The following is a 24,036-nucleotide window of genomic DNA, read 5'->3' as shown; positions in this document are numbered from 1 at the left end:
ACCCCCTCCGTCTTTTGTAAATGTCTCAGTGATCCCAGGCTCCCGGAGCATGCCATTTTAAAAAAGGAAAAACAAAGCAAACCCGACTGAACAACTAAACTAAAGAATGTACTTTGTATTGCCATTGAGTAGATGTGAACTAAAGACGCCGCTGTAACAGTCACAGTGGTGACAATGGGAGTGGGAGAAGACGGGAGTCTGATGAGCCCTCCCAGTATCATGGAGTAAGCTTCCCCGTGGTGCCTTTCTTTCCTGGGGAATTCCAGATGCCAGTAAGGCAGTCCTCGCCTCTTACTTCTTGTTCCTCCCTGCTACCTGTACTGTATTTGTTTTCTGTTGTTTTTGGCTTGTGTCCTAGATGCGTGAAATAAGCAGAGCATCTCAGACTTTGAAAATAAAATTTTGGATCCTGTGGGATAAAAGATGTCTGTGCTAAAGAAAAAAAAAACGGCCATTAGTCACTATAAGCGAATTCAGTTACTTCTATTGTCACTTCTAGGCAGAAGAAATCCTCAGGCAAGAGCTGGAGAAGAAAGAGACGCCGAGTTTGTACTGCTTGCTCGGGGATGTCCTTCGAGACCACGCTTGCTATGAGCGGGCCTGGGAGCTGTCCCACCACCGCAGCGCTCGGGCTCAGCGCTCCAAGGGCCTCCTCCATCTGCGGAACAAGGAGTTCCGAGAATGCGTGCAGTGCTTCGAGCGCTCGGTGAAGATCAACCCCATGCAGGTGAGACAGCTCGGGAGGCCCGTCTGCTCTGGGCGCCTCGGTTTCCCATTGGTTTGGTGTCTTACTGAGGGAGCACCCATCTTACTGAGTGAGGGAGCATCCTCATGCGTGGGGAGCCTGTGTTTGTAGGCCGAGAGCCGAGTCTCCCGCGCTTCTGGCTTGTCCCTTTCTGTTGTGCTTCTGTTGTTTACTCTTCGGTTTTGTTATTTCTTTTTTAAACTGTCCTTCACGCAAATACAGCTCTGAAAATTAGGTTTCATTTTCAGCAGACATGTTAGGAAGAAATGGAGGAGAGTCAGAATTATAGACACCATAAGATTGTGCAAGGGATTGTTGGAATCAGCAATGAAAGCAAAACTGTTATCAATAGGGTAACATCGAGAATGGATTCTTGATCGTTTAAGAAAAAGTCTAGGGGCGCCTGGATGACTCAGTCGGTTAAGCGGCTGGCTTTGGCTCAGGTCATGATCTCACGGTTTGTGGGTTCGAGCCCCGCGTCGGGCTCTGTGCTGACAGCCACTCAGAGCCTGGAGCCTGCTTCAGATTCCGTCTCCCTCTCTCCCTGACCCTCCCCCTGCTTGCACTGTCTCTGTCTCTCAAAAATAAATAAAAACTGTAAAAAAAAAAAAAAAAAAAGAAAAAGTCTATATTTACAGACACATAAAATATATATTTTTTAAGGGTTTGAAAAAATAATACAAAACGAGTCTGGATTTTTAAAATAAGTGGCAAGTGGGGCACCTGGGTGGCTCAGTCGGTTAAGCATCTGACTCTTGATTTTGGCTCAGGTCATGATCTCGTGGGTTGTGAGATCAAGCCTCACACGGGGCTCTGCACTTCAGTATGGAGTCAGCCTGGGATTCTCTCTCTCTCCCTCTCTATATGCCCCTCCCCTGCTCATGCGCTCTGTCTCTCAAAATAAACATTTAAAATAGGTGACAGGATAAATCCCCAGGAGAGGACCAAATTTTGAGGCAAAGGAATTGACCATACTTTGTACTTAATGATGCTCAGTTGGCAAAATGATTTTATTCTCAGAAAATGCTCATCGTTTTTTTTTTTTTTTAATCATACTTTCTCTGTGACTGCTTTCCTGTTTCACCATTCAGAGGCACACATAACTGTCAACCATGGGTCCTGACAAACATGCACACTGACTTGGTAAAATTCTGGTTAAAATACTAATTTTAATGTTTATTGAGTACTTACTATGAGCCAGAGATGTTGGGAATTTTGTCAGTATTTGAACCCAAGACAGACGGACCCCAGAGCCTGTATTCCTTTTTTTCTTAAATTATGGTAAAAAAGCACATAACGTAAAATTTATCACTGTGACCATTTCTGAGTGTTCAGTTCAGTAGTGTGGAGTGTATTCCTAGTGTTGTGTAACCATCGCCGCCATCCATCTCTATACCTTTTCTTTATCCTGCAAAACTAGAAATTTGTACCCATTAAACAGTAGCTCTGTTTTCCCTTTTCTTTAGTCCCTGGCAACCATTCTGCTTTGTGTCTCGATGAACTTGAGTATTGTCGGTACCTCATATGAGTAGAGTCATACAGTATACGTCCCTCTGTAACTAGCATAGTTCACCGAGCATAATGTCCATGTTGTAGCCTGTGTCAGAATTCCGTCCATTCCTTTTTCAGGCTGAGTGACATTCCACTATATGTATATGCCACACTTTATCTGTTCTGTGGTTGGACACTGGGTTGCTTCTTCCTCTTGGCTATTATGAGTAAGCTGCTGTGAACGAGTGTGGGCAGAGATGATTCTTTTTGAAATGGGTAGAGTTGGGGCATATCTTTCATATGGAAAAAATTAGAAGTACATTTTTTAGCTCATCGCTTGCTTTCTACACTCTGGGTAATGAATACAGTGGGAACCTTCCAAATCAGCTGACTGGTTAAAAATCTAGAGAAGAAATTAACAGGTGCATTTGGGAGAAAGGATATTTGAAGTCTACTCAGAGTTGTTTTTTATTGACAGCTCACTCCATCTGAGGAGTTCTCAACTGGGGAGGATTTTGCTCCCCCAGGGGATATTTGGCACTTGGGGGGAGGTGAAGGGGACTGCTACTGCCATCTAGTGGGTAGAGTCCAGAGCTGCTGCTAAACATCCCATAATGCGCAGGGCAGCCCCCCAAGAAAAAGAATTATCAGCCAGGTCAGAGTGGCTAAAATGAACAAATCAGGAGACTAGAGATGCTGGCGAGGGTGTGGAGAGATGGGCACTCTCCTACACTGTTGGTGGGAATGTAAACTGGTGCAGCCGCTCTGGAAAACAGTGTGGAGGCTCCTCAAAAAACTATCCATAGAACTCCCTTATGACCCAGCAATAGCACAGCTAGGGACTTACCCAAGGGATACAGAAGTGCGGATGCATAGGGGCACATGTACCCCAATGTTCATAGCAGCACTGTCAACAATAGCCAAATCATGGAAAGAGCCTAAATGTCCATCACCTGATGAGTGGATCAAGAAGATGTGGTATATATACACATGATGGAGTACTACATGGCAATGAGAAAGAATGACATATGGCCATTTGTAGCAAAGTGGATGGACCTCGAGAGTGTCATGCTAAGCGAAATAAGTCAAGTAGAGAAGGACAGATACCATATGTTTGCACTCGTAAGTGGAATAGGAGACACTTAACAGAGGACCATGGGGGAGGGGAAGGGGAAAAAATAGTTGGGGAGAGACTCTTGAATACTGAGAACAAACTGGGCATTGATGGGGGTGGAGAGGGGGAAGGGGGGTGATGGGCATGGAGGAGGGCACTTGTTGGGTTGAGCACTGGGTGTTTTATGGGAACCAACTTGACAATAAACTATAAAAGAAAAAGAAAAGAGTAATTATTGGCCCAAATGTCTGTAGTACCAGGGTTGACAAACCCTGCACTAACTTGATTATCACTAGATTTTTTTTCCCAGTAGAAAAAAGAACTCCGTGTTGTATTGTTAAAGTTTTACTTTTACTTTTGTGGAAAATTGTGTCCTATCTTTGTATATCTTAGTACCCCTGCCTAAGATTTGCCCAACCTCAGCTGCCAGAAAGAGTGAGGAAAACAGACTCCCTCCCTGAGCCTCCGTCGTCTAAGTTAGGTCAGCGGCATGCACCCGGTGGACGTGGATTATTCTCTTAAGCACTCAGTCTCCTCCCTACCGATTAGCATTCATGTTTTCCTCCTGCCCCACTGGCTCCTCCTTCTCCGTCTTGGAGGCTTCCTAGGCTTCGTCCTTGGGCCTCGTCTCTGTCTACACTGGCTCCCTGGATTTCATCTGCTCCCATAGGTTTGATACCATCTGTGCACTGACAACTCCCCAAACTGGCTCCCAGTCTCATTTTCTCCCCTGAACTCTAGAGCCCTGTGCCTAACTGCTTCCCCAGTCTCTCCATTCGTTACTCCAACCTAACATGTCCAATATCCGAGATGCTGTTCTTCCCTCCTGAGGACTTTTGTCCCCAAGGCCATCCCCATCCTAAATTATTCTGACTGGTCTTCCTGCCTCTATCGATCCCCATCTGCCTATTCTCAATGACCATCCAAATGGGTCCTTGCAAATGTGAGTCAGATATGTCATTCCCCCGTCCCCTTCCCTGGTGGTGCCAGCCAGAATCCCTAAGAGGCTCTCGCCCAGCAGAGCGCCTCCCGTTCTCCCCCTTCAGCTCACCCCACACTAGCTTTTTTGTTCTTCCCTGAATGTTCCAGGCACCTTCCTGCCTCAGGGTTTTAGCACTTGCTCTCCTTCTGCCTGGATGTCTTTCCAGAGATCTGCATACCTCACTCCATTACCTCATTCAAATCTTTGCCGAAATGTCACTTGTTCAGAGAAGCCTTCCACAATCATTCTGTGTAAAATCACAGTCCACTTTCCACCCTTACTGTATACTCCTTACTTTCCTTCTCTGCTTTTTCTCTAGAGCATTTAGCACCTTCTCATATTTTTACAGCTCACTTTAAAAAAAAGCCTCTTTCTCCTTCCCTGGAATGGAAGTCCTATGAAGGCAGAGGTTTTCATCTGTATATGGTTCATTTATGTTTTCCTGGTGCCTGTAACAGTGCCTGGCACATATCAGGATCCAGTAAGTATTTGTTGAGTGAGCAAATACATAATATCTTTAACCGCTTAGTCAAACTATATACTATTTGTCTGCTGTGCACATAGCACGAGTCAGAGGGCACAGCAGTAGCAGCAGATCCATTGGTTTGTACCTTCTGGCACAGTCTAGTGAAGCTAACATAGCAGAACTAGCCAGTTGTAGGAGGCATCAAAGAAATACCAAGCGAGTTATTTGTAAAGCACTGATTATCTAGAGGTCAAAGAGATAATAGCGATCGGATGGTAGATGGCGAAGATAGGATGTTGAATTTGGCATTGAAGGACAGATAGTACTTGAATATGCCCAGAGGATGGTGGTGGTGAAGGCATTCCAGGCAGGTGAACAGTATGAGCAAAGGCCTGGACACAGAGAAGAGGTGTGTACGTGTGTTGGGGGGACAGAGGGGTCAGTGAATAGGCTGGTTTTGTACAGTAAAAGGAAGTAGGGCAGTTCCAGGGGGAAAGCTGGACTGGAGCCAGCTTATGAAAGGTCTTAAATGTGAGGTTAAGCTCTTTGGCTTTTTATTTGGCAGCTAAGGAGCCGCTGAAGGGCTGATGTGTGTTTGGCTTTGTCTTGAGTGAAGGAACGTGGAATGCGTGGAGGTAATTTACACTTCTTGTTTGGGCAACACCGTGGCCATGGGAGATACTAGATGTAGACTAGCACTCGTCCAGCCTGACAGTTACGAGTACTACGGCAGGGGCGTAGGAAAGAGGGGATGGATGTGGGGGAATTTGCAGGGGAGGACTTGACAGGGCTTGATGGTCTCATTTTAAAATTTTGAATTAATTACTTAGCAGGACAAAGAAATGACAGTTACTCAAAGCAGCATCACAATACAAACAGATGTGATGTGAGGATATTTTGCAGTTTGTCATATGGATCCAATTCAGGCAGGCTGTGAGCCATGCCAAAATATGCAGGCATTTGATGCTAGTTGTACAGAACTACTACAAGATACAAACTTGGACTCCGTAGACATTGGAACTTGGGGTCCAAGTTTGAACCGTCTCTGAAGAAGGAGACCTCCTGCATGCCATCGTCTCCTTTAAGTCTTGGCCCAGAAGGAAAATAGAAGAACGGAATGTGATAGAAAAAGGAATTCTAAAAAATGTGTTCTCTTCTTTCAGGCATTTCCAAGCAGTTAGGTGGAATAACAAAATTTAGGCAGAATGAGTGATATTTGAACGGCTTTTGTGCACTGTAATGACTTTCAGAAACCAAACGGGTATAAAACTAGGACTGTCTGGTTTTATATCAGGGTCTGCAGCACAAACGCACTGTCTCCGGAACATCTGTCAGGGAACCAGAGGGCGTGTGCACCGTTGACATGAGTGCGCCTGAGAGTGCGAGCCCTCGCTCCCTCTGCCTGCCTGCTGCACTTCCCCAGGCAGTTCTGAAACTACTGAAGTTCAGCCTGAGACTTGAGGCTGTGGGGTGTTTGTTGGAAGCTGAAGAAGGTGGGAGGGAATGGTAGCCAAACCTCCCAAGCAGGATCTCAGGACCCGAATTAAAATAGAAATCCTATGTCTGCTTATTATTCCCATTGTCCCCGACTCTTATGTAAAAAGTAAAAACAAGGAAATCGCTCAGGTATCAAACCAGTATGTGTAGCATTGAACAAGGAAAATGTCACTTCCTATTATTTTTTCTGCTCTCTCTCAGCACACATACTAGATTACTTGCCTTTTGTCAGTCCCTTCCCGTTTATTTTCCTCAACTCTCCTCTTCCTGAACTGGTCGCCCACCTTTGTACGGCTACATGATGTAACTGCAGGGTAAATACTCAGAGACACGGTATGGGCAGAAGGGCTCTAGCTGGGAGGAGGGGGGCGGTGACCGTGGACTGAGCGGGTCAGAAAAGGCCGTGCTGGAGATGGTGCAGGAGTGAGCGCAGGCGTGCCCCGGACGGTGGAAGGTGAGCAAGCGTTCAGAAGGGAACCAGCGCCCCAGGTTAGGGGAGCACGAGGAAGGCAATGGCTGTGAGTGCTCATTAAACATAAATGGCCAGGTTATGCCTGTTATCCTGGTAACCCATCCCGTTTAGTGTTTATCTCTGGATTTTTCATTTTTTTAAATCACTGTAAGTTTTCTAAAAATTTTTTACATGTTTATTTATTATTTTTGAGAGAAAGAGAGACAGAGCATGAGGAGGGGAAGGGCAGAGAGAGAAGGAGACACAGAATCTGAAGCAGGCTCCAGGCTCTGGGCTGTCAGCACAGAGCCTGACGCGGGGCTCGAACTCACAAACATGTGAGATCATGACCTGAGCTGAAGTCGGCCGCTTAACCGACTGAGCCACCCAGGCGTCCCAAGATTTTTCACTTTTAAGTGAAGTATTGTTGCAGAAGAAGCGGTTGGAGTGGGTTCTCAGAGACCTCCATCCACTTTGTTCTGCCCTCTCCTGCCGCGGTCTCCGCTAGCATTGTGTTCAGTGCATGCGCAGTGGACAGAGCTCCCGCCTTCCGGTGCGCAGCTCTGAACTGTGACCAGTGACAGCCTGTCTCCTTGTTTCCCACTTTTTCCACACACAACTTACTAACATTACCCTTCGAGGACAGTAGGCGGGATGCTTGCTGATAAAACCTAGTGTGCTTGCTCCGAGAGTCGGAGAACAGCCACCTCCCTCGGGTCCTGGGAGGTGGTAGAACTACTCGGGCCAGTGCCTTTATAAGCCCCCCTGTATGTATCAGACATTTGTGCCACGCTGCGGCCTGGGCGGTGCGTGACGTTGCCTGGCTACCAGTTGGCAGGATTAGTGGGAAATGTGGGGAGTCAGACTAGATGTGTGGGGAGCAGAGCGGAGCAGGCCTGCCATAAATAAAGCACATGGGGAATAGTCTGAATTCTCTTGCTACAGTGGTTTGATCGCTCTTTGTATGGCCTAATTGGACCACTAGTTTTATATTATGTTGCTTGGTATCTTTTATAGTTTACAGTAAACCCTTTGGCAGCATTCATTTCCAAAAACCAAACAAACCAAAAGAGTATATGTTTAGAGGACCATAAGGAACTCAATTCTCATTTGGCAGGAGAGCTAATGAATGCACAAATTGCACAAAATGTAGTTTTAACCTCCACTTCAGGGGCTGGTGTTATATCACTAACCGGAAGACCCAAGTCTGTTGAAGAAACATTAGCTTTACGTCAAAAGCTAGTAATAGTTGTGTGTGTGTGTGTGTGTGTGTGTGTGTGTGTGTTTAATGAAGTCCAAAGATGATTATTTAATATAAAGCTAGAGGAGGTGCATTTTCATGTCATTCTATGAAGCTTCACTTTTTATTCAGAGCAAATGAAAATGAGCAAAAATGGTTACAAGATTGGTCCATACCACATTTTCTTGTATGTGTATAAAAGGTGACATCATAGGTGTTAATGTGTTTGCTCTCTTAGCTGAAGTAGCTCATCACCAATTGAATTCACCATTTTAGTATCACTGACATCAGATGCTTCAAATAGAAAACTCCTTAATTCTCTTCTCATATGGTTTAATTTTTTTTTTTTATCCAGTTAGTGGATTCAGAATAAGATTCTTGGAAATTCATTCTCTCAAAGGTGAAACATCTAACATTATTATGAATTCTATTGTATTCAATTAAACAGTTGAACATAACAAGTAAAAGTATTTCTTATAGTGGTGATGATAGGGTATCAGTTTTGGTGGAACGTGGAAACATGGTAAAAACAATATTCTTGTGGAATTAAGAAAACCTGTGAGGTGTAAATGTACTTGGATTTGATCGTAATGGTAGATATAGTGTGGTCCAGACAGACTTCTACTAATGGAAGTAAAAACTGGCTGTTGTCATTTACAATTTTTTTTTTTTTTGAGAGAGAGATAGAGAGTTTCTGGGCTAGGAGGGGGGCAGAGGAGGAGAGAGAGACTTCTAAGCAAGCTCCATGCTCAGTGCAGAGCCCAGTGTGGGGCTTGATCACACGACCCTGGGTTCATGACCTGAGCTAAAATCAAGAGTCAGATGCTCAACTAACTAAGCTACCTGGGTGCCCCTACAAATATTTTTATATATACCATTGGGTAATTGAATTATAAGATTCTTGTGAGATTTCTGATGTTGAATTAAATTTTGGATAGTGTGGCAGTATATGCTTTTCTTTTTCTGCTCATCATCTTTATTTAAAAAAATTTTTTTTTACATTTATTTATTTTTGAGACACAGAGTGAGACAGAGTACAAGCAGGGGAGGGGCAAAGAGAGAAGGAGACAGAGAATCTAGAGCAGGCTCCAGGCTCTGAGCTGTCAGCACAGAGCCTGATTTGGGGCTGGAACCCACAGACTGTGAGATCATTACCTGAGCCAAAGTCGGACGCTCAACAGAGTGAGACACCCAGGTGCCCCCCACCTTTTTAATTTTAAGCTAACAGTCCAAGATCAGGGCACCTTCCGGGTTGATTTCTGGTGGGGTCTCTCTTCCCAGCTTTTAGATGGCAAGGCTCTTCCTCTGTGTGCCCGTACTTCTCTTCCTATAAGGATCCATCAGATTAGGGCCCCAGCTTTATGACCTCATCTAATATTAATTATCTCCTTTTTGAGGGGTAGGGAGAGAGCTTGAGGGATGGGGGTAGGGATTGTGGTGGTGGGGGAGAGAGAGAATCTTTCAATGTAGTGCTTGATCTCATAACCGTGAGATCATGTCAAAATCAAGATTCGATGCCCCTAATCTTTTAATTATCTCCTTAAAGGCCCTCTCTCCAAATATAGTCACACTTGGGGGTTGGATTTCAACATACAAATTTTGGGGGGTATGATTCAGTCTGTAACATCCACCTCGCAGGAGTCTTTTCTTTGGAACATTTTATTATGCAAATTTCAACTATATAAAGTATACAGTGGCAGAGAGACCACTGTAGTGAACCCCTTCCCATGTGCCTGTCAACCAGCTTCAACAATTACTAACCTACAGGTGATCGTATTTCATCAATATTTCCTTAATGCAATCCCATATTATTGTAAAACAAATCCAGGGGCACCTGTGTGGCTCAGTTGGTTAAGTGTGTTAGGCTCTTGATTTGGGCTCAGGTCACGATCTCACAGTTTGCGGGATCAAGTCCCATGACGGGCTCCATGCAGATAACACAGAACCTGCTTAGAATTCTCTTGCTCCCTCTTTCTCTGCTCCTTTCCTGCTGATGGGCATGGGGCATGCGTGCGTGCTCACTCTCTCTCTCTCTCTCTCGCTCTCTCTCAAAATAAATAAACCTTAAAAAATAAATTTAAAAAATATATCGAGTCATTTCATTTTTATTTTATTTTTTAAAAACGTTTATTAATTTTGAGAGAGAAAGAGTGCAAGTCAAGGAGGGACAGAGAGGGAGAGAGAGAGAGAATCTGAAGCAGGCTCCACTGTTATTGTAGAGCCTGACATGAGACTCAATCCCACAAACTATGAGATTGTGACTTGAGCCGAAACTAAGAGCCAGACACTTAACCAACTAAGCCACCCAGATGCCCCCAAATCATTTCATTTTTATTTTTATTAAAAAATTGTTTAATGTTTATTTACTTTTTGAGAGACAGAGACAGAGCATGATTGGGGGAGGAGCAGAGAGAGGGAGACAGAACCTGAAGCAGGGTCCAGGCTCTGGGTTGTCAGCACAGAGCCCGACTGTGAGATCATGACCTGAGCTGAGTCGACCACTCTACTAACTGAGCCACCCAGGCGCCTCTCATTTTAAATGTTTGAGTATACATCTCTGGAGAAACGACTTTAGGAAGTAACTATAATACCATTGTACTTAAAACTTCAGTGATTGTAGAAAACTTCTATTGATCTTCTGAATTTAATTGAATAAGTTTATATTCTATACTAGAATTGAAGGCTATAATTTATCCGTGTCTAAATTTGGTGGAACTTTTAAAGAATCATAAACAGAGACCATTTATTGTATGAATTTTGTCTTATTAAAAATATTTGTTGAAGGTGCCTGGGTGGGTCAATCGGTTAAGCATCCAACTCTTGAACTTGATTCAGGTCTTGACCTCAGGGTGTGGAGTTCAAGCCCCAGGTTCGGCCCTGCGCTGAGCATGAAGCCTACTTAACAATAAACTGTGCAGACAGCATATCTGCTTGTTGGTGGAAGGCGCTCTAAGTGGAGACAAAACGCGGTGCTTCCGAGAAGCAGCTCAGGCTCCAGCATTAACACGCGTATCCAGAATATCGTCGAACAGCAGTTGCTCTCAGTGTGCCAGTTACCTCAGTGCATCAGAGTTTGTTTCAGCTTCAGGTCCTCGGGGGCTCGGTTGGCTATGCGTCCAACTCTTGATATCAGCATTATCTTGCTTTCTGCGGTCGAGTCTTGGGTTGGCTCCATGCTGATCGTGGAGCCTGCTTGGGATTCTCTCTTTCCCTCTTTCTTTGCCCCTGGCCAACTTGTGCTCGTGTGTGTGTGTGTGTGTGTGTGTGTGTGTGTGTGTGTTCTCTCTCTCAGAATAAACAAGGAACTCCTGGGTGGCTCAGTCAGTTAAACGTCTGACTTCGGCTCAGGTCATGATCTCACAGATCGTGAGTTTGAATCCCACATAGGCTTTGTGCCAACAGCTCAGAGCCTGGAGCCTGCTTCGGATTCTGTGTCTCACTTGCAGTCTGCCCCTCCCCCACTCATGCTCTGTCTCTCTTGCTCCCAAAAATAAATAAAACATTAAAAAATCAAAAGAAATAAACATCAAAAATTTTTTCAGCTTTATTGAGATATAGACATATTACATGGTGTAAGTTGGAGGTATACAGTAGGACTGATAGTTGTTTGTATTGCAGAATGATTACTGTAGTAGCATTGTATTAACATCTCTGTCACCTTACATACTTACCTGTGTGTGTGTGTGTGTGTGTGTGTGTAACATTTAAAATCTACTCTCCAGGGTGCCTGGGTGGCTCAGTCGGATAAGTGTCTGACTTCAGCTCACGTCACGATCTCACGGCTTGTGAGTTCCAGACCTGCATTGGGCTCTGTTCTGACAGCTCAGAGCCTGGAGCCTGCTTTGGATTCTGTGCCCCCTTCTCTCTCTGTCTCCTCCGTTCATACTCTGTCTCTCTGTCTCTCTCTCTCAAAAAATAAACATTAAAAAAATAAAAAATAAAATAAAATCTACTCTCTTGGCAACTTTCAAGTATATGACACAGGCTTGTTTACTATAATCCCCATGCTGTGTGTTAGAACCCCAGAACTTCTTCATCTTTATAACTGGAAGTTTGACCCCTTTTGACTAAAATCTCCCCATTTCTCCTACCTTCTCAGTCCCTGGAAACCACCATTCTATTTCTAGAGTTCATCTTTTTTAGAGTCCACATACAAGTGAGAACATGCAGTATTTGTATTTGTCCCTCTCTGTCTGACTTACTTAATTCGGCATAATGTCCTCACAGTCCATCCGTGTTGTCACAAATGGCAGGATTTCCTTCTTTTTTATGACTAAATAGTATTTCTCTGTGTGTGTGTGTAAATGTGTGTACACATTTTCTTTATCCATTCATCCGTCCACAGACAGATGGTTCACATTTCTTGGCTATTGTGACTAACGCTACAGTGAATATGAGGGTGCAGATACCTCTTTAGCACAGTGATTTCATTTCCTTCAAATATATCCCCCAGAGTGGAATTTGCTGGGTCAATGGCAGTTCTATTTTTTATTTTTCCTCACTACATTTGGAAAGAATATTTTCTCAACTAATGTCATTATGCCCTACAGACAAAAGTCCATCAAAAGTTTTAACAATTTTAAATGTATTAACAGTAAATTTGACAATGAATAATAGAGAACAACGTTGGAGTAAACAGATAATTTTGTGAAAAAATTCTATGTGCTAAGATATTGAGAAAAGAAATTAGTCAGAAAAAAGCAATATTATGGTATTAGATTAGATATGATTAAGGCAATGATTAAAGTTTATGAATGCTAATAATATTAAAGTAACTTTAAATCTGTGATATATTACAGAAATGTGCAAATGTCAGAAATGTGTAGCTTGATTATGTTCCTTGTGTTATTTTAAATGTTCAGATACTCAGCATTTAAATGTTTTTACTTTAATATATTTTTATTTTTCAATTTCGAACAAAACAACCTTATACATCCCCTGATACAGTAAAACCAATTTGTTGCTCAACAATGTGTTGCTCAATAAATACGGTATTTTTAGACATGAACTTTAATTATTTTTAATGCTCTGTTTCACGTCCAAATATGTTGCAGTTTCATCAAGTATATTGCATTGTTGCCTAACTGAGCATTATCGAGAACCTACCATGTACACACATGGATGTGGGGATGAATTAGGCTGTGTCAGGCTAGCAGCAAAGAGCAGAGAGTTACCAGTGGGGTGGGGTATGGAGAGAACTAGGTTGTGAAGGGCCTTAACTGACCTCCTCAACCCCGTGCATGCGGAAGTCTGATGTGGTTTTGAATAAAAGTGATACGACGGAAGTGGTGTTTTAGGAAGTTTAAATAAGGAATGAGCGTCGTGGCTGAATGGGCAGCGAGCGTGGACTAGAATGCTTTAGCAGCAAGAGTGGAAAGAGAGAGCAGGTCCAAGCCTCATCACACAGGAGAATCTTCTGGGCCTTAGTCATTTGGACTGGCAGGATGGAGGGAGTGCTTGGAGTCCGAAAGGATGCCAGTTTTCTCAGTTGTCTGATGAAACAGGAAAAGGTCCCTCTTGGTAGAATATAGAGAATCCAGGAGGAAGGGGAAAGATCTTTTAGGGAGAAGATAATGTGATTTTGGATATTGAATATGAAGACACGTTGCTGTATCCAAGCAGAGGGGGCTGATCGCCCCCTGGACATGAGTCTGAAGCCCAGTAATAAGGCCACAACTGAGCTTGGAGATTGGGGCTTTTTTTTTGTGGAAGTAAGGTGAAGCCATGGGAGTGGATGAATTCCTCACAGGAAATCTTGGAAGAGAACACTGAGCAAAACCCTGACTTTTGAGCAGCAGCTGGAGGAAAGTAGAAGTCATACTACTTTGAACAAAGATTCAAACAAAAGATACCAGAGTCTTGGTCAGAGGAGTAGGGATTCATGGAAAGGAATTTTGGAAACTAAAGGAGCAGCTGTTAGTGAGTGATGCTGTATAGTGAGGAAGTCCAGAGAAGGCCAGGAAGAGGCCACTGGATTTGGAGCTCACTGATGATCTTCAGACCCAGCTGCAGGAGGTGTAGAGTGGGCAGTGCATGAGGAAATGGATGCAGCCTTGGTAGACTGTTCATATTACGAGCATGTCAGAAAGATGAGGGTCAGAATGTAGAGTCTTGTACAAGAGGCAGAAGAGGCAAGTAAAACTTTTCAAGATACTGGAGACCTTTGCAGGGTTGGGGGCAGTGGACAGAGCAGAGGGTGAATCCAGCAGAGGCAGGGAGAGATTGAATATTACAGAGAGGGAAAGATCCCTAGGGAAGATCATTCTAGGGAAGAGTGAACTGAGAAGAGATGAGGGAAAATGCATAATACTTCTAATGAGACTGGAAAGAAGATGAGAGCATTATAATATTATAATAGCATTTTCTGTTTTATTAAGCATCTTCTATAGTCTGAGCTAGAATGTTAAGTATAAACCATTTTGAGATATTGAGGGGGATACCAAAGAATTGTGTTAAGACATGGCCTCTTGCCCGCCTGTGGTTTATATGAGCTAAATGAGGAGAGGAGGCAGAAATAACTCTGTGGCCGAGGAGTAAATAGACGGCATGCTTTGGATGCCTCGTGATGGCGTTGTGAATGAGGACGTGAATGGCTGGAAAAGGCCTGGTGCAGATGTTCTGAACCACGAGGAAGGGTTGGGACTTGGACGGGAGGCAGGAGTTGGGAAAACATGTTTCAGAAAAGGAGACTAGCAGATGCAAAAACCAACCATGTAGCCAGGAAAGGTTTCTTGGTAACTGTGTGTTTTCACTGTTTATTTTTTTATTTCATAATAATAATGGCAGCTGACATCAAGTCTTTACTAGGTGCCAGGTTCTAGTGTCAACAGTTTGCATATATTTTTAATCCTCACCACAATCCTTGAGGTACTTACCGCTTTTAACAACCTCACTTCACAGATCAGGAAAACACAAGGCTACGCGATTTGCACCAGTTCCCGCGGCCTGTAACGGGTGGAGCTGGGGTTTGAACCGGGGCTTTCGGGCTCCACCTCTTCCCTCTCGCCCCTGGCGGATATTGTCTTGTGTCAGGGAGTCACGGTGGGTTTGGTCGAGGTCTGTTAGAAGCTGTGCAGAGCTCTGCATGCAAAGCTGTCAGGTTTGATTTTTTTCTTCCTTTAACGAAGACCTGCTGGGGTTTTCATCAGGAGCAAAGAGAAGTTATGGTTGCATGTCCTGTGACGATACAGCAGATGACAGCGACAGTGTCTGCAGGACCAGGAGAGGAGCCGGGCAGCCCTTCCCAGCTCACTCTGGACGTAAGGCCGCTCCTCCGGGACGCAAGGCTTGTTAGTCATTGTGGGAGCCTGGGCTCTCCCTTGGTGTGTAGCGGTTAATTTTCTATCTCACTGTAGTTTTTGAAAGAATAAGTGTTTTTGTTTGAAACGAGTTCCAGGGTTGCTGTTGTGAACCAGCATTAGCCGTGGTGGAAAGACTCGAGGAATCCGGGCTTACATCCCGATGGAGAAGACAGAAGGAACATATGTGAATAATATGGAGAGAAAAAAGAGATTCTTTCCTTTTTGTTCTTCCTTGCTCATATTGGTAGGCAATAAAGAATGAAACTCTTAAAGTCTAACTTGCATAACTGCCAAGAGAGCTGAGCTCCGCAGTGACATCTGGGCCATAGCTGGGGCTGAAGGGCAGTGGGGCGGGCAGAGGCTTTGCCGCTGTGAACCTGACTCCAAATCCTGGTGGCCCCGGGGAACATGAGGAAGGCAAATCACCCCATCTTCCTGAGCTTCGATTTCCTCATTTGTCAAGTGGAGATACAATCCCTGTCTCAGTGTGCTGCTGGGGAGGTGAAAGCTAGCGTAGGTAAAGTGTCTAGCATGTTTCCTGTAAGTTCTTAGTAGTAGATGGTACGTGGTGGGCTTTTCCTGTCCCGCCTGTGGCAGCGGTGGTAACAGTGCAAGGAAATCATCACTGCCCCATTATCCGCAGCCTAGAATTAGGGGGGTACATCTAACATGAGAGTCTCGCGTGCAGATAACACCTCAACACCTGTATTTCCTCACATTATGTATCTCTGGAGAGAGTGGGCAGAATGCAAGAGCCATTCATAACCAAGTCGGGGAAAGGACTAAGAGGGGGACATTAAACCATTAATAGCCTGTCTAGTTTAAGAAAAAGAAAAATTTATGTATAAAGTTTAGTTGATCCTGTAGTTTAATTTTTTGTGTATTTATTTATTTTTGAGAGAGAGACAGAGTGCAAGTAGTGGAGAGGCGGAGAGAGAGGGAGACACAGATTCCAAAGCAGGCCCCGGGCTCTGAGCTGTCAGCACAGAGCCCGATGCGGGGCTTGGTCCCAAGAACCATGGGAGCATGACCTGAGCCGAAGTTGGACACTTATCTGACTGAGCCGCCCAGGCATCCCGATCCTGTAGTTTAAACAAGACGCTGGAATAGAGGAAATTTTTCCTTTACAAAAAGAAAAGCTCGCAGCCTAGGACTTGTGTTTCCTTGGGGAGAATATGAGAAATTTGGTTATGAAAGAGTTGGTGGTGGACTTTTTAAAAGAATACAAGCACCAAGCATCGCTTTAAGAAAAAGCTGTTACCAAAGAGCATTGGTATCGCTCTTGGATTTGTCTTGGGTCATTTCCTGTTTAAGGAAACCACATTCAACAACTTATCTGAATTTGGGGTCATGGGAATGAGTCAGGGACATGGAAAGGAGGGATAGAGAGCATGGCTTGGCTTTCAGATTCGTTTTAACATGTTTGTTATATATGACATAAAAATTCACACAGTCAATCCCGTAAGGAAGATTAATGGAAGTGTGAAGCTGCTGATTATTCATTCCGCAGAAGCTTTGAGGAGGAAGTAGACTTGAGCAGAAGACTCTTCATTTAAGAGAGAAAGTTGTAAAATATAAGCAGATGGTATCTAGTGTGGATGTGCTTTCAGACTCTGGTAAAAATTAACTTAAAAAATTTTTTTAAATGTCTATTTGTTTTTCAAAGAAAGAGATAATGTGAGCAACGGAGGGGCAGAGAGGGAAGGAGACAGAATCTGAGGCAGGCTCCAGGCTCCAAGTTGTCAGCACAGAGCCTGATGCGGGGCTCGAACCCACTGTGATATCATGACCTGAGCTGAAGTCGAACACTTAACTGAGCCACCCAGGCACCCCAAAATTAATGTTTTCATTAATTTCAAATAATCCACACCCTTTGCCCAGTGGTGTTTTGTCTTTATTAGCCCTCAGAGTAGCAAACTGTTTAATTCCCTTTTTCTTTAAACTTTGATTTCTATTTTAATTGTTGAGGTTAATATATGGCAGTCTCTGTCCTCATCACACCTGTCGCACACCAGAAACCAGGAACCACAGTGCGCATTGTGTGACTTTAGGCAGATGACTTCCTTTCTAGGCCTTGTTTTCCCCTTGCCTCTTTGGAATTAATTTCTAAGGCTTCTAATTAAATCGATTCCCTCCCAGCTCCTCAGACCTGGGGATTCTACGGTTTGTGTCGCCAGTGCACTTACTTTGCCACTAGATGGCACGAATGTGCCTTTGAAACTTGTCGCCTCTGGGTTGTCAGAATCTTGGGTGTGTGGAAGCCTTGAATTTTTGGTTCCTCAAACCCCCATTTAAAATGGGATGACGGAGACCCAGAGGGTGAGTTACTAGAGCCTCTTGAACCCCAGTCGTCCGTCTCCCCCTCTATTCCACTGTGTCTCTAGGGGGCCTTGTGCGGGAAACCCCGAGACCTTGTTCTCAGCCAGTCTTGTTCTTTGTTAATTATTTTTAAAATAATTTTAAACCATTCTTTAAGTGTATATATCATCATATTCAAAATAAATAATTGACCTGCTTTACTGTTGCTGTATTAGCTCCCTCAGAGGAAAAATCTAGACTGTCAGCTTCAAAAGATCATTGCCCATCCTGGAAGTAGGCAGCCTCCCAGTTTGCCCTGGAATAAACGCTGCAGAAAGCTCAACCAGATCTCCTCTGTCCGGTGGTTATCTTTCTCCTGTCTTGCCTGGTCCCTTTGAGAAGAGCTCTGCCTTTCAGCCCTTCCCTCCAGCCAAACATGGCCGTCCATTCTTGTGTCTCGTCTGTGTCCGCTTGCCTCATGGGAGAGTTTCTGGGGGTAGATCTGCCCCGGCTCTTCAGCAGCTGATCTCCCGGGTTTCCCCAGCCCGTGCGAACTCTTCTTTGGTCCTGTCTTGCTGTACTGGTCACGAGGACGGTTTTGGCGGAAATCATGGCCGCGTGTGGGCAGGACGGTCCAGTGGGAGGCTGGGTGGGCCCTGCAGTCCCGCTGACTGGGCGGACCTGTGCTCTGTCACCGACCGACTCTGTGACCCACTGTCACCTCTCTAACGAGGGTAATGCGTACTACCTTGCAAGGCTCTTGTGAGGGAGAACCGAGGTAATGTCTGAAAAGTTCCCGGTGTCAGGGCTTCGCATACATAATAGCTGCTCATTTTGTGCGAATTACTCTGATTACCACTGTATAGAGAGAAGCAGGAGAGGCCTGAGCGTGTGAAGGGCAGGAGCCCAAGCGGGGGGCTCAGCCAGAGGACTTGGATTTTGTTTTTTAAGGTCTCCACATGCCACGCGGGGCTTGACCTCACAGCCCTAATATCAAGAATTACATGTTCCACTGACTGAGCCAGCTACAGTAATATGGCTTCTAGAAAACACGCGGAGGCTGACATTATATCCCCACCTGACTGCACTGGACTGAGAGCAGAGCTCTTTTATACGCAAACATGTACAAGTCTAATTTGGGGAATCATCTGTCAAGGTCTTTTTCGCGGCTTTCTTTAAAAAAATTTTTTTTAATGCTTATTTTCAGAGAGAGTGTGTGAGCAAGGGAGGGGCAGGGAGAGGGGGAAAGAGAGAATCCCAAGAAGGCTCATGGTGGAGCCCGAGGCAGAGAACTGCAAGACCACGTCCTGAGCCAGAATCAAGAGTCGGATGCTCAATCGACTGAGCCACCCAGGTGTCCCATGATGTTCGGTTCTTAAGAGCATGACTCGAATCAAGCTGCCAGTCACTATTGGCATTAATGGTTTAGGTGATCGTTTAAAATGAAAAAAGTAAAAGGGGCCCCAGGTACTCACTCTCCTTAGTCTTCTAAGTTCTGAGGACCTCAATGGAGAAACAACGTCTGAATCTATTACTTACAGTTTAGTGCGTCCGCCACCAGCAATTAGAAGACCCTTGAGTTTGTTTTTTAAAAAGTCATTTCATGATTTCAAAGAATAGGGTGTGTGCAAAACCCATCTCCTATGTAATTATATCTTATCAACAGATGGAAATCTACTAGCAGTTAATGGTCCTAGAATTTTCCTTCACATGCAAATTATTAAAACAACAGCACACATGACCAAGAGTAAAAAAAAAGAAAGAGCGAGAACCATAATACTGTATATTAAATGAAGTCATCAGCCTGATTTTCATTAAATTTATTTTGGTTTTAAGACTCTAGTTACAAAACACTGACCTCTTTCAAAACCTTAAAGGTAAATAGTAATGTCATTACCAGCTTGTTTTAGAGCTGTGAGTAATTGCTAATTTTAGATTTGTAACCTTTGTCTTTCCCGGTGGATTGGAAAATAAAGTTCTTTATTTACATCTTGAATTTACACTTGCTTTTTTCTCTCTCTTTTTTAATAACAACACATGTGAAATAGTTTTGTGGGAAGTTTATTTCCAGAAAGCAAGGGTTTTGAGAACTTTGAGGGCAATTTTCATTGTTCTTGCTTTAGTCCCAGAATGAGGTATCCCTCCTTCCAGGTAAACTTGTGACCATAATTCATTGGATATAAGATACCATCAGCTGTAAGAGGCACATTTATTTCAAGTGCCACCTTGTATAGAAAATAAAATGCCTCCAATAAACTCTGACAAAGCTGTTGGATCTATTTCAGAGCTGTTAAATGGTGAAAAAAAAGAGGTACCTTATACCTGATGAAATATAAGACAGATTTTGAAGCTTACACTTAGGGCAGAAGTTAGAGGGCTTGCTTTACATGTGGTTTATACGTTAGCATCAGACCGCGGGCGCCCTCAGAATATATCCTGTTTAGTGAGTATGGTTTGGTCTCTTGATTCTGATAAAATACTGATAAAAGGAAAGTGTAATGAGGTCTTTCTTCCTGTGCTGGTAGCCCCTTGATTCAGAAAAGTGAACTTCTAACTTTGCTTTAACCTGGTATCTCTAACTTCTCCCCCCACCTTTCCACCAAACACACGCCCACCTCTGTCTGTCCCTATCCCTCTAACAAAATCTGTTCTTCATAAAGGCTCCAGATAGCAGTTATTTATAGCCTCTTGTGAATTCAAGGCAAAGTGTTAAATTGCCCAAGGATGTTTGCTTTTTAAGCCTTATCTCTAATTATGGGCTGAAAATCTTTATCTGCTTGAAAACTGTTCAGGCCCCAACTAGCCATATGGAACAAGTTTTGTGAAAATGGCTGGGGGAGGAGGGCAGGTTGTGGGGGCGCCTCCTGCGCTGTCTCTGTGGAAGGCTACGGACAGATAACAGAGCACCTCATTTCCTTTCCCACCCTGACGGGTACCACCAGACCCGTCTGCCCGCTCCCTGCCTTTGTCCTGGGAGTCCTTGAGCGCGTAGGCTGCATTCTGCTACTGCCCTTGGTGACGTGTCCAAAAGGAAAGCAAACTTGCCTTGTAACCGCTGCATTTCTGACTAATTTCATTGAAATGTTTATCAGTTTTATCTTCCTTTTGATAGAGGCTATTGAATTCTAAGGAAACCCTGTGATATGAAGAATTCTTTTGTAATTTCAATAGCTACTTCCTAATTCACCTTTTTTTTTTCTTTCTTTCTAAATCTCCGTGCTCATACATCTTACTGACTTAAGTCAGGTTTCCCATTTTGAATGACTATTTGGTAATGTAGATTCTCAGCTTGCTTTTTTTCTAAATTATTTTCAGGCATGCCCAAGCAGATACGTGGTAGGGCAGTTGGCTTTTGTTTAAACTGCAGAATTGTTTGTGGTCTAACTTGAAGATGAAAGCAAGAGTGGTTTTTTTTTTTCTTCTCTCAAGTTGTTATACATTTATTAGTTGTGAATTTGCTGATATTTTGTACTTATATATTTTTTAAAGTTTTAATTTTATTTTAGAGAGAGAGAGATAGAATGCTAGCAGGGGAGGGTCAGAAAGAGGGGGGAATACAGAATCCGAAGCAGCTCCAGGCTCTGAGCTGTCTGCACAGAGCCTGACAGAGGGCTCTAACTCACAGACTAAGATCATGACCTCAGCCAAAGTTCCATGCTTAACTGACTGTGAGCCGCCCAGGCATTCCAATACTTTGTATACTTTTGACATAGTTGATACTAAGTAAAAACGTTGGGTTAATCCCACATTGGTAGTATCAGGGTTTATAGACAGAGTTCTTGCGTTCACAGTGTTTGGCTAACTCAAAGAATGTTCCTTCTCAGCAAAAGACATGCAGTGATATTGTACATGCTTTCGGTGTTGTTAGCTTTCAAAACTCAGTGAAGAAATTCACCTCTGTTACTAAATTTCCTACATTGAAACTAATGTAAAGGGTAAGGTAAATACTCTATAGATGTCTCTGTGTACATGAATGACTTTGACCTTTCTCTCTTTGCAGCTCGGGGTGTGGTTTTCTCTTGGCTGTGCCTATTTGGCCTTGGAAGACTATGCGGGTTCTGCGAAGGCATTTCAGCGTTGTGTGACTCTAGAACCCGATGTGAGTTTGTTTTCCTCCCCTTCTCACAGCTCTGGGATATTCTCTAAGTTACTTGAATTGTATTTTAGCTCAGTAATTCCTGTGGGTACACAGTTTCAGTTATATAGGATGAATAGATTCTGGAGATCTGCTGTTCAACATTGTGCCTATGGTTGACAATACCGTGTTGTGTGCTTAAAATTTTGTAGAGAGGGTAGATCTCCTGTTAAGTGTTCTTATCACCAAAAAAAAAAAAAACCTTAAAAGAAGGCAAAACAATTCAAATTTTCTATTATTTTATGTTAAAATAAAAGAAAAGCAACTGGAAGAAAATACACCTTTGACAGAAGGTCACACCTTAAGGTAAATTATTTATAAATCTAGAAATAAGTTTCTTCTTATAATAACTAACTTACTCATGGACAGTAAGTTTGATACAAGAGTTTTTAAAATTATATTTTTAACTGAAGTATATAGCAAAATGTCCCATCTGTTCTGTCATTCAGTAATGTGTGTTGCCTATGTTCATTGCATTATTAGAAAGTTCTTTTAGTTTACAGTTCTTTAATATTTAATAGTTTCACTGAGATGATAAATAATTCACATATCATGCAGTTCCTCTATTTAGAGGTAAAATTCAGCGATTTCTTAGTATATTCAACATTGTGCAGCCATCACCACAATCACTTCTAGAACATTTTTATTTTCATAAAAAGACTCCCCTGTACTCATTAGCAGTCACTTCTCACTTCTTCCAAACACCTTCCGCTTGCTACCCTCCACCTCCTGCTTCAGGCAACCACTGATGTGGATTTGCCTGTTCCGGACATTTCCTATACATGGAATCCTACACTCTGTGGTCTTTTGTGACGTTTTTCACTTAGATCAGTGTTTTCCCAGTTCACCCACGTTGTTGCACATATCAGTGCTTCTTTCTGTTTTATGGCCAAGGTATAGTCCGTTATATGGGCGAATCACGTTACTTATTCTTCCATTGTTGGACATTTGAATTGTTTCCATTTTTTGGCTCTTTTCAATAGTCATTTACAGTTTTTGTGTGGACATAGGATTCTGTTTCTCTTAGGCGTGTACCTCCTAGTAGAGTTACTGAGTATATTAGCTTTGTGTTCAAAATTCTGAGAAACCGCCAGACTTCTCTAAATTGCCATTTTACATCCCTGCCAGCAGTGTATGGGGGTTCCTGTTGCTCCACACTTCGGTAGCTCTCGTTATTATCTGGCTTTTTGGTTCTACTCCTCCTTGGAGGTGGTATCTCGTTGTGGCTTCATTTCCATTTCCCTGATGGCTCGTGATGTTGGACATCTTTCCATATGCTTATTGGCCATTTGAGTCTCATCTTTGGAGAAATATTTGTTGGCATCCTTTGCCCAGTTTTAAATTGGGTTATTTGTCTTTTCATTGTTGAGTTGTAGGAGTTCTCTGTACATCCTGGATACAAGTCCTATATCAGATACATGATTTGCAAATATTTTCTCCCATTGTGTACACTGTATTTCACTCTTTTGATGGTGTCTTTTGAGGTCCAACAGTTTTTAGTTTAGACAAGGCCCAACTTACCTGTTTTTTTTCTCTAATTGCTGATGTGTTTGGTGTCCTATCTAAGAATCCATTGCCAGATTTAAGGTCATAAAGATTTACCCCTGTCTTTTCTTATAAGAGTTTTATTTTTCTAGCTCTGACATTTCTGTCCAATCTGCTGTTAAATTTGTTTATTGAACTCATCACACTTTATCTGGTGATAGATGTTGACTGAACTTATGACCATGATCATTTCACATTATATAAATGTATCAAATCATATTACACACCAAAAAATAAGACAGTTATATACCAATTATCTTTCCACTTAAGAAGGCTGTGCATCATTTCAGATCATGTATTTTTTTATTCAAAATCTTTCCTTTGGCCCTTTTTACAGTTCTCATGCTTCTGAGATTCACAACTTGTTTCCTTATTGCGTTCATGTCTTCTTCAAATCTTTGTATTAGTAACAGCTGTTTTGAAGTCTTTGGTTACTCCAACATGTCTTTCATTTCTGTTTCTACTGATTTTTCCTTTGGCTATGGGATGAATTTTCTTGCTTGTTTGCATGTCTACCAAGATTTTTAATTGTATCCTGCCCCTCATGGACACTGTGTTGTTGAGTTTCTGGGTTTTGTTATTTTTCCTTGAGGAAAGTAGAGCTTTATTTTAAGCTTTGTTAGGGTGGGCCTTGCATTGTCCTTCATCGGGGGATGTTATCACGCTTCCCTAAGGTGTGAGCTTTTGGTAGCTGATGTAATACCATGTGTGATCATTAAGAGTTCTCCACTCTGGTGGGTTGGAACTTGAACAGCTCCTAGCATCGTGCGG

At 43.2% G+C, this 24,036-nt stretch overlaps 1 protein-coding gene across 1 annotated transcript in view; it reads left to right on the top strand.

Moving 5' to 3' along the window:
• The window catches only part of TTC27 (tetratricopeptide repeat domain 27), a 183,141-nt gene that overhangs the window by 122,645 nt on the left and 36,460 nt on the right, over positions 1 to 24,036 (top strand). Inside the window, exons 13-14 of the mRNA XM_029937972.1 lie at positions 500 to 727; positions 21,586 to 21,684. Coding sequence (XP_029793832.1) covers positions 500 to 727; positions 21,586 to 21,684 — 327 coding nt within the window. The remainder of the gene's footprint in view (positions 1 to 499; positions 728 to 21,585; positions 21,685 to 24,036) is intronic.

This window comes from Suricata suricatta, chromosome 4, assembly GCF_006229205.1.
Source record: "Suricata suricatta isolate VVHF042 chromosome 4, meerkat_22Aug2017_6uvM2_HiC, whole genome shotgun sequence".
In the NCBI taxonomy this organism is placed as follows: Eukaryota; Metazoa; Chordata; class Mammalia; order Carnivora; family Herpestidae; genus Suricata; species Suricata suricatta.
Note: the sequence above shows the minus strand (reverse complement) of the source record. Positions and strands in the feature narration are given on the sequence as shown.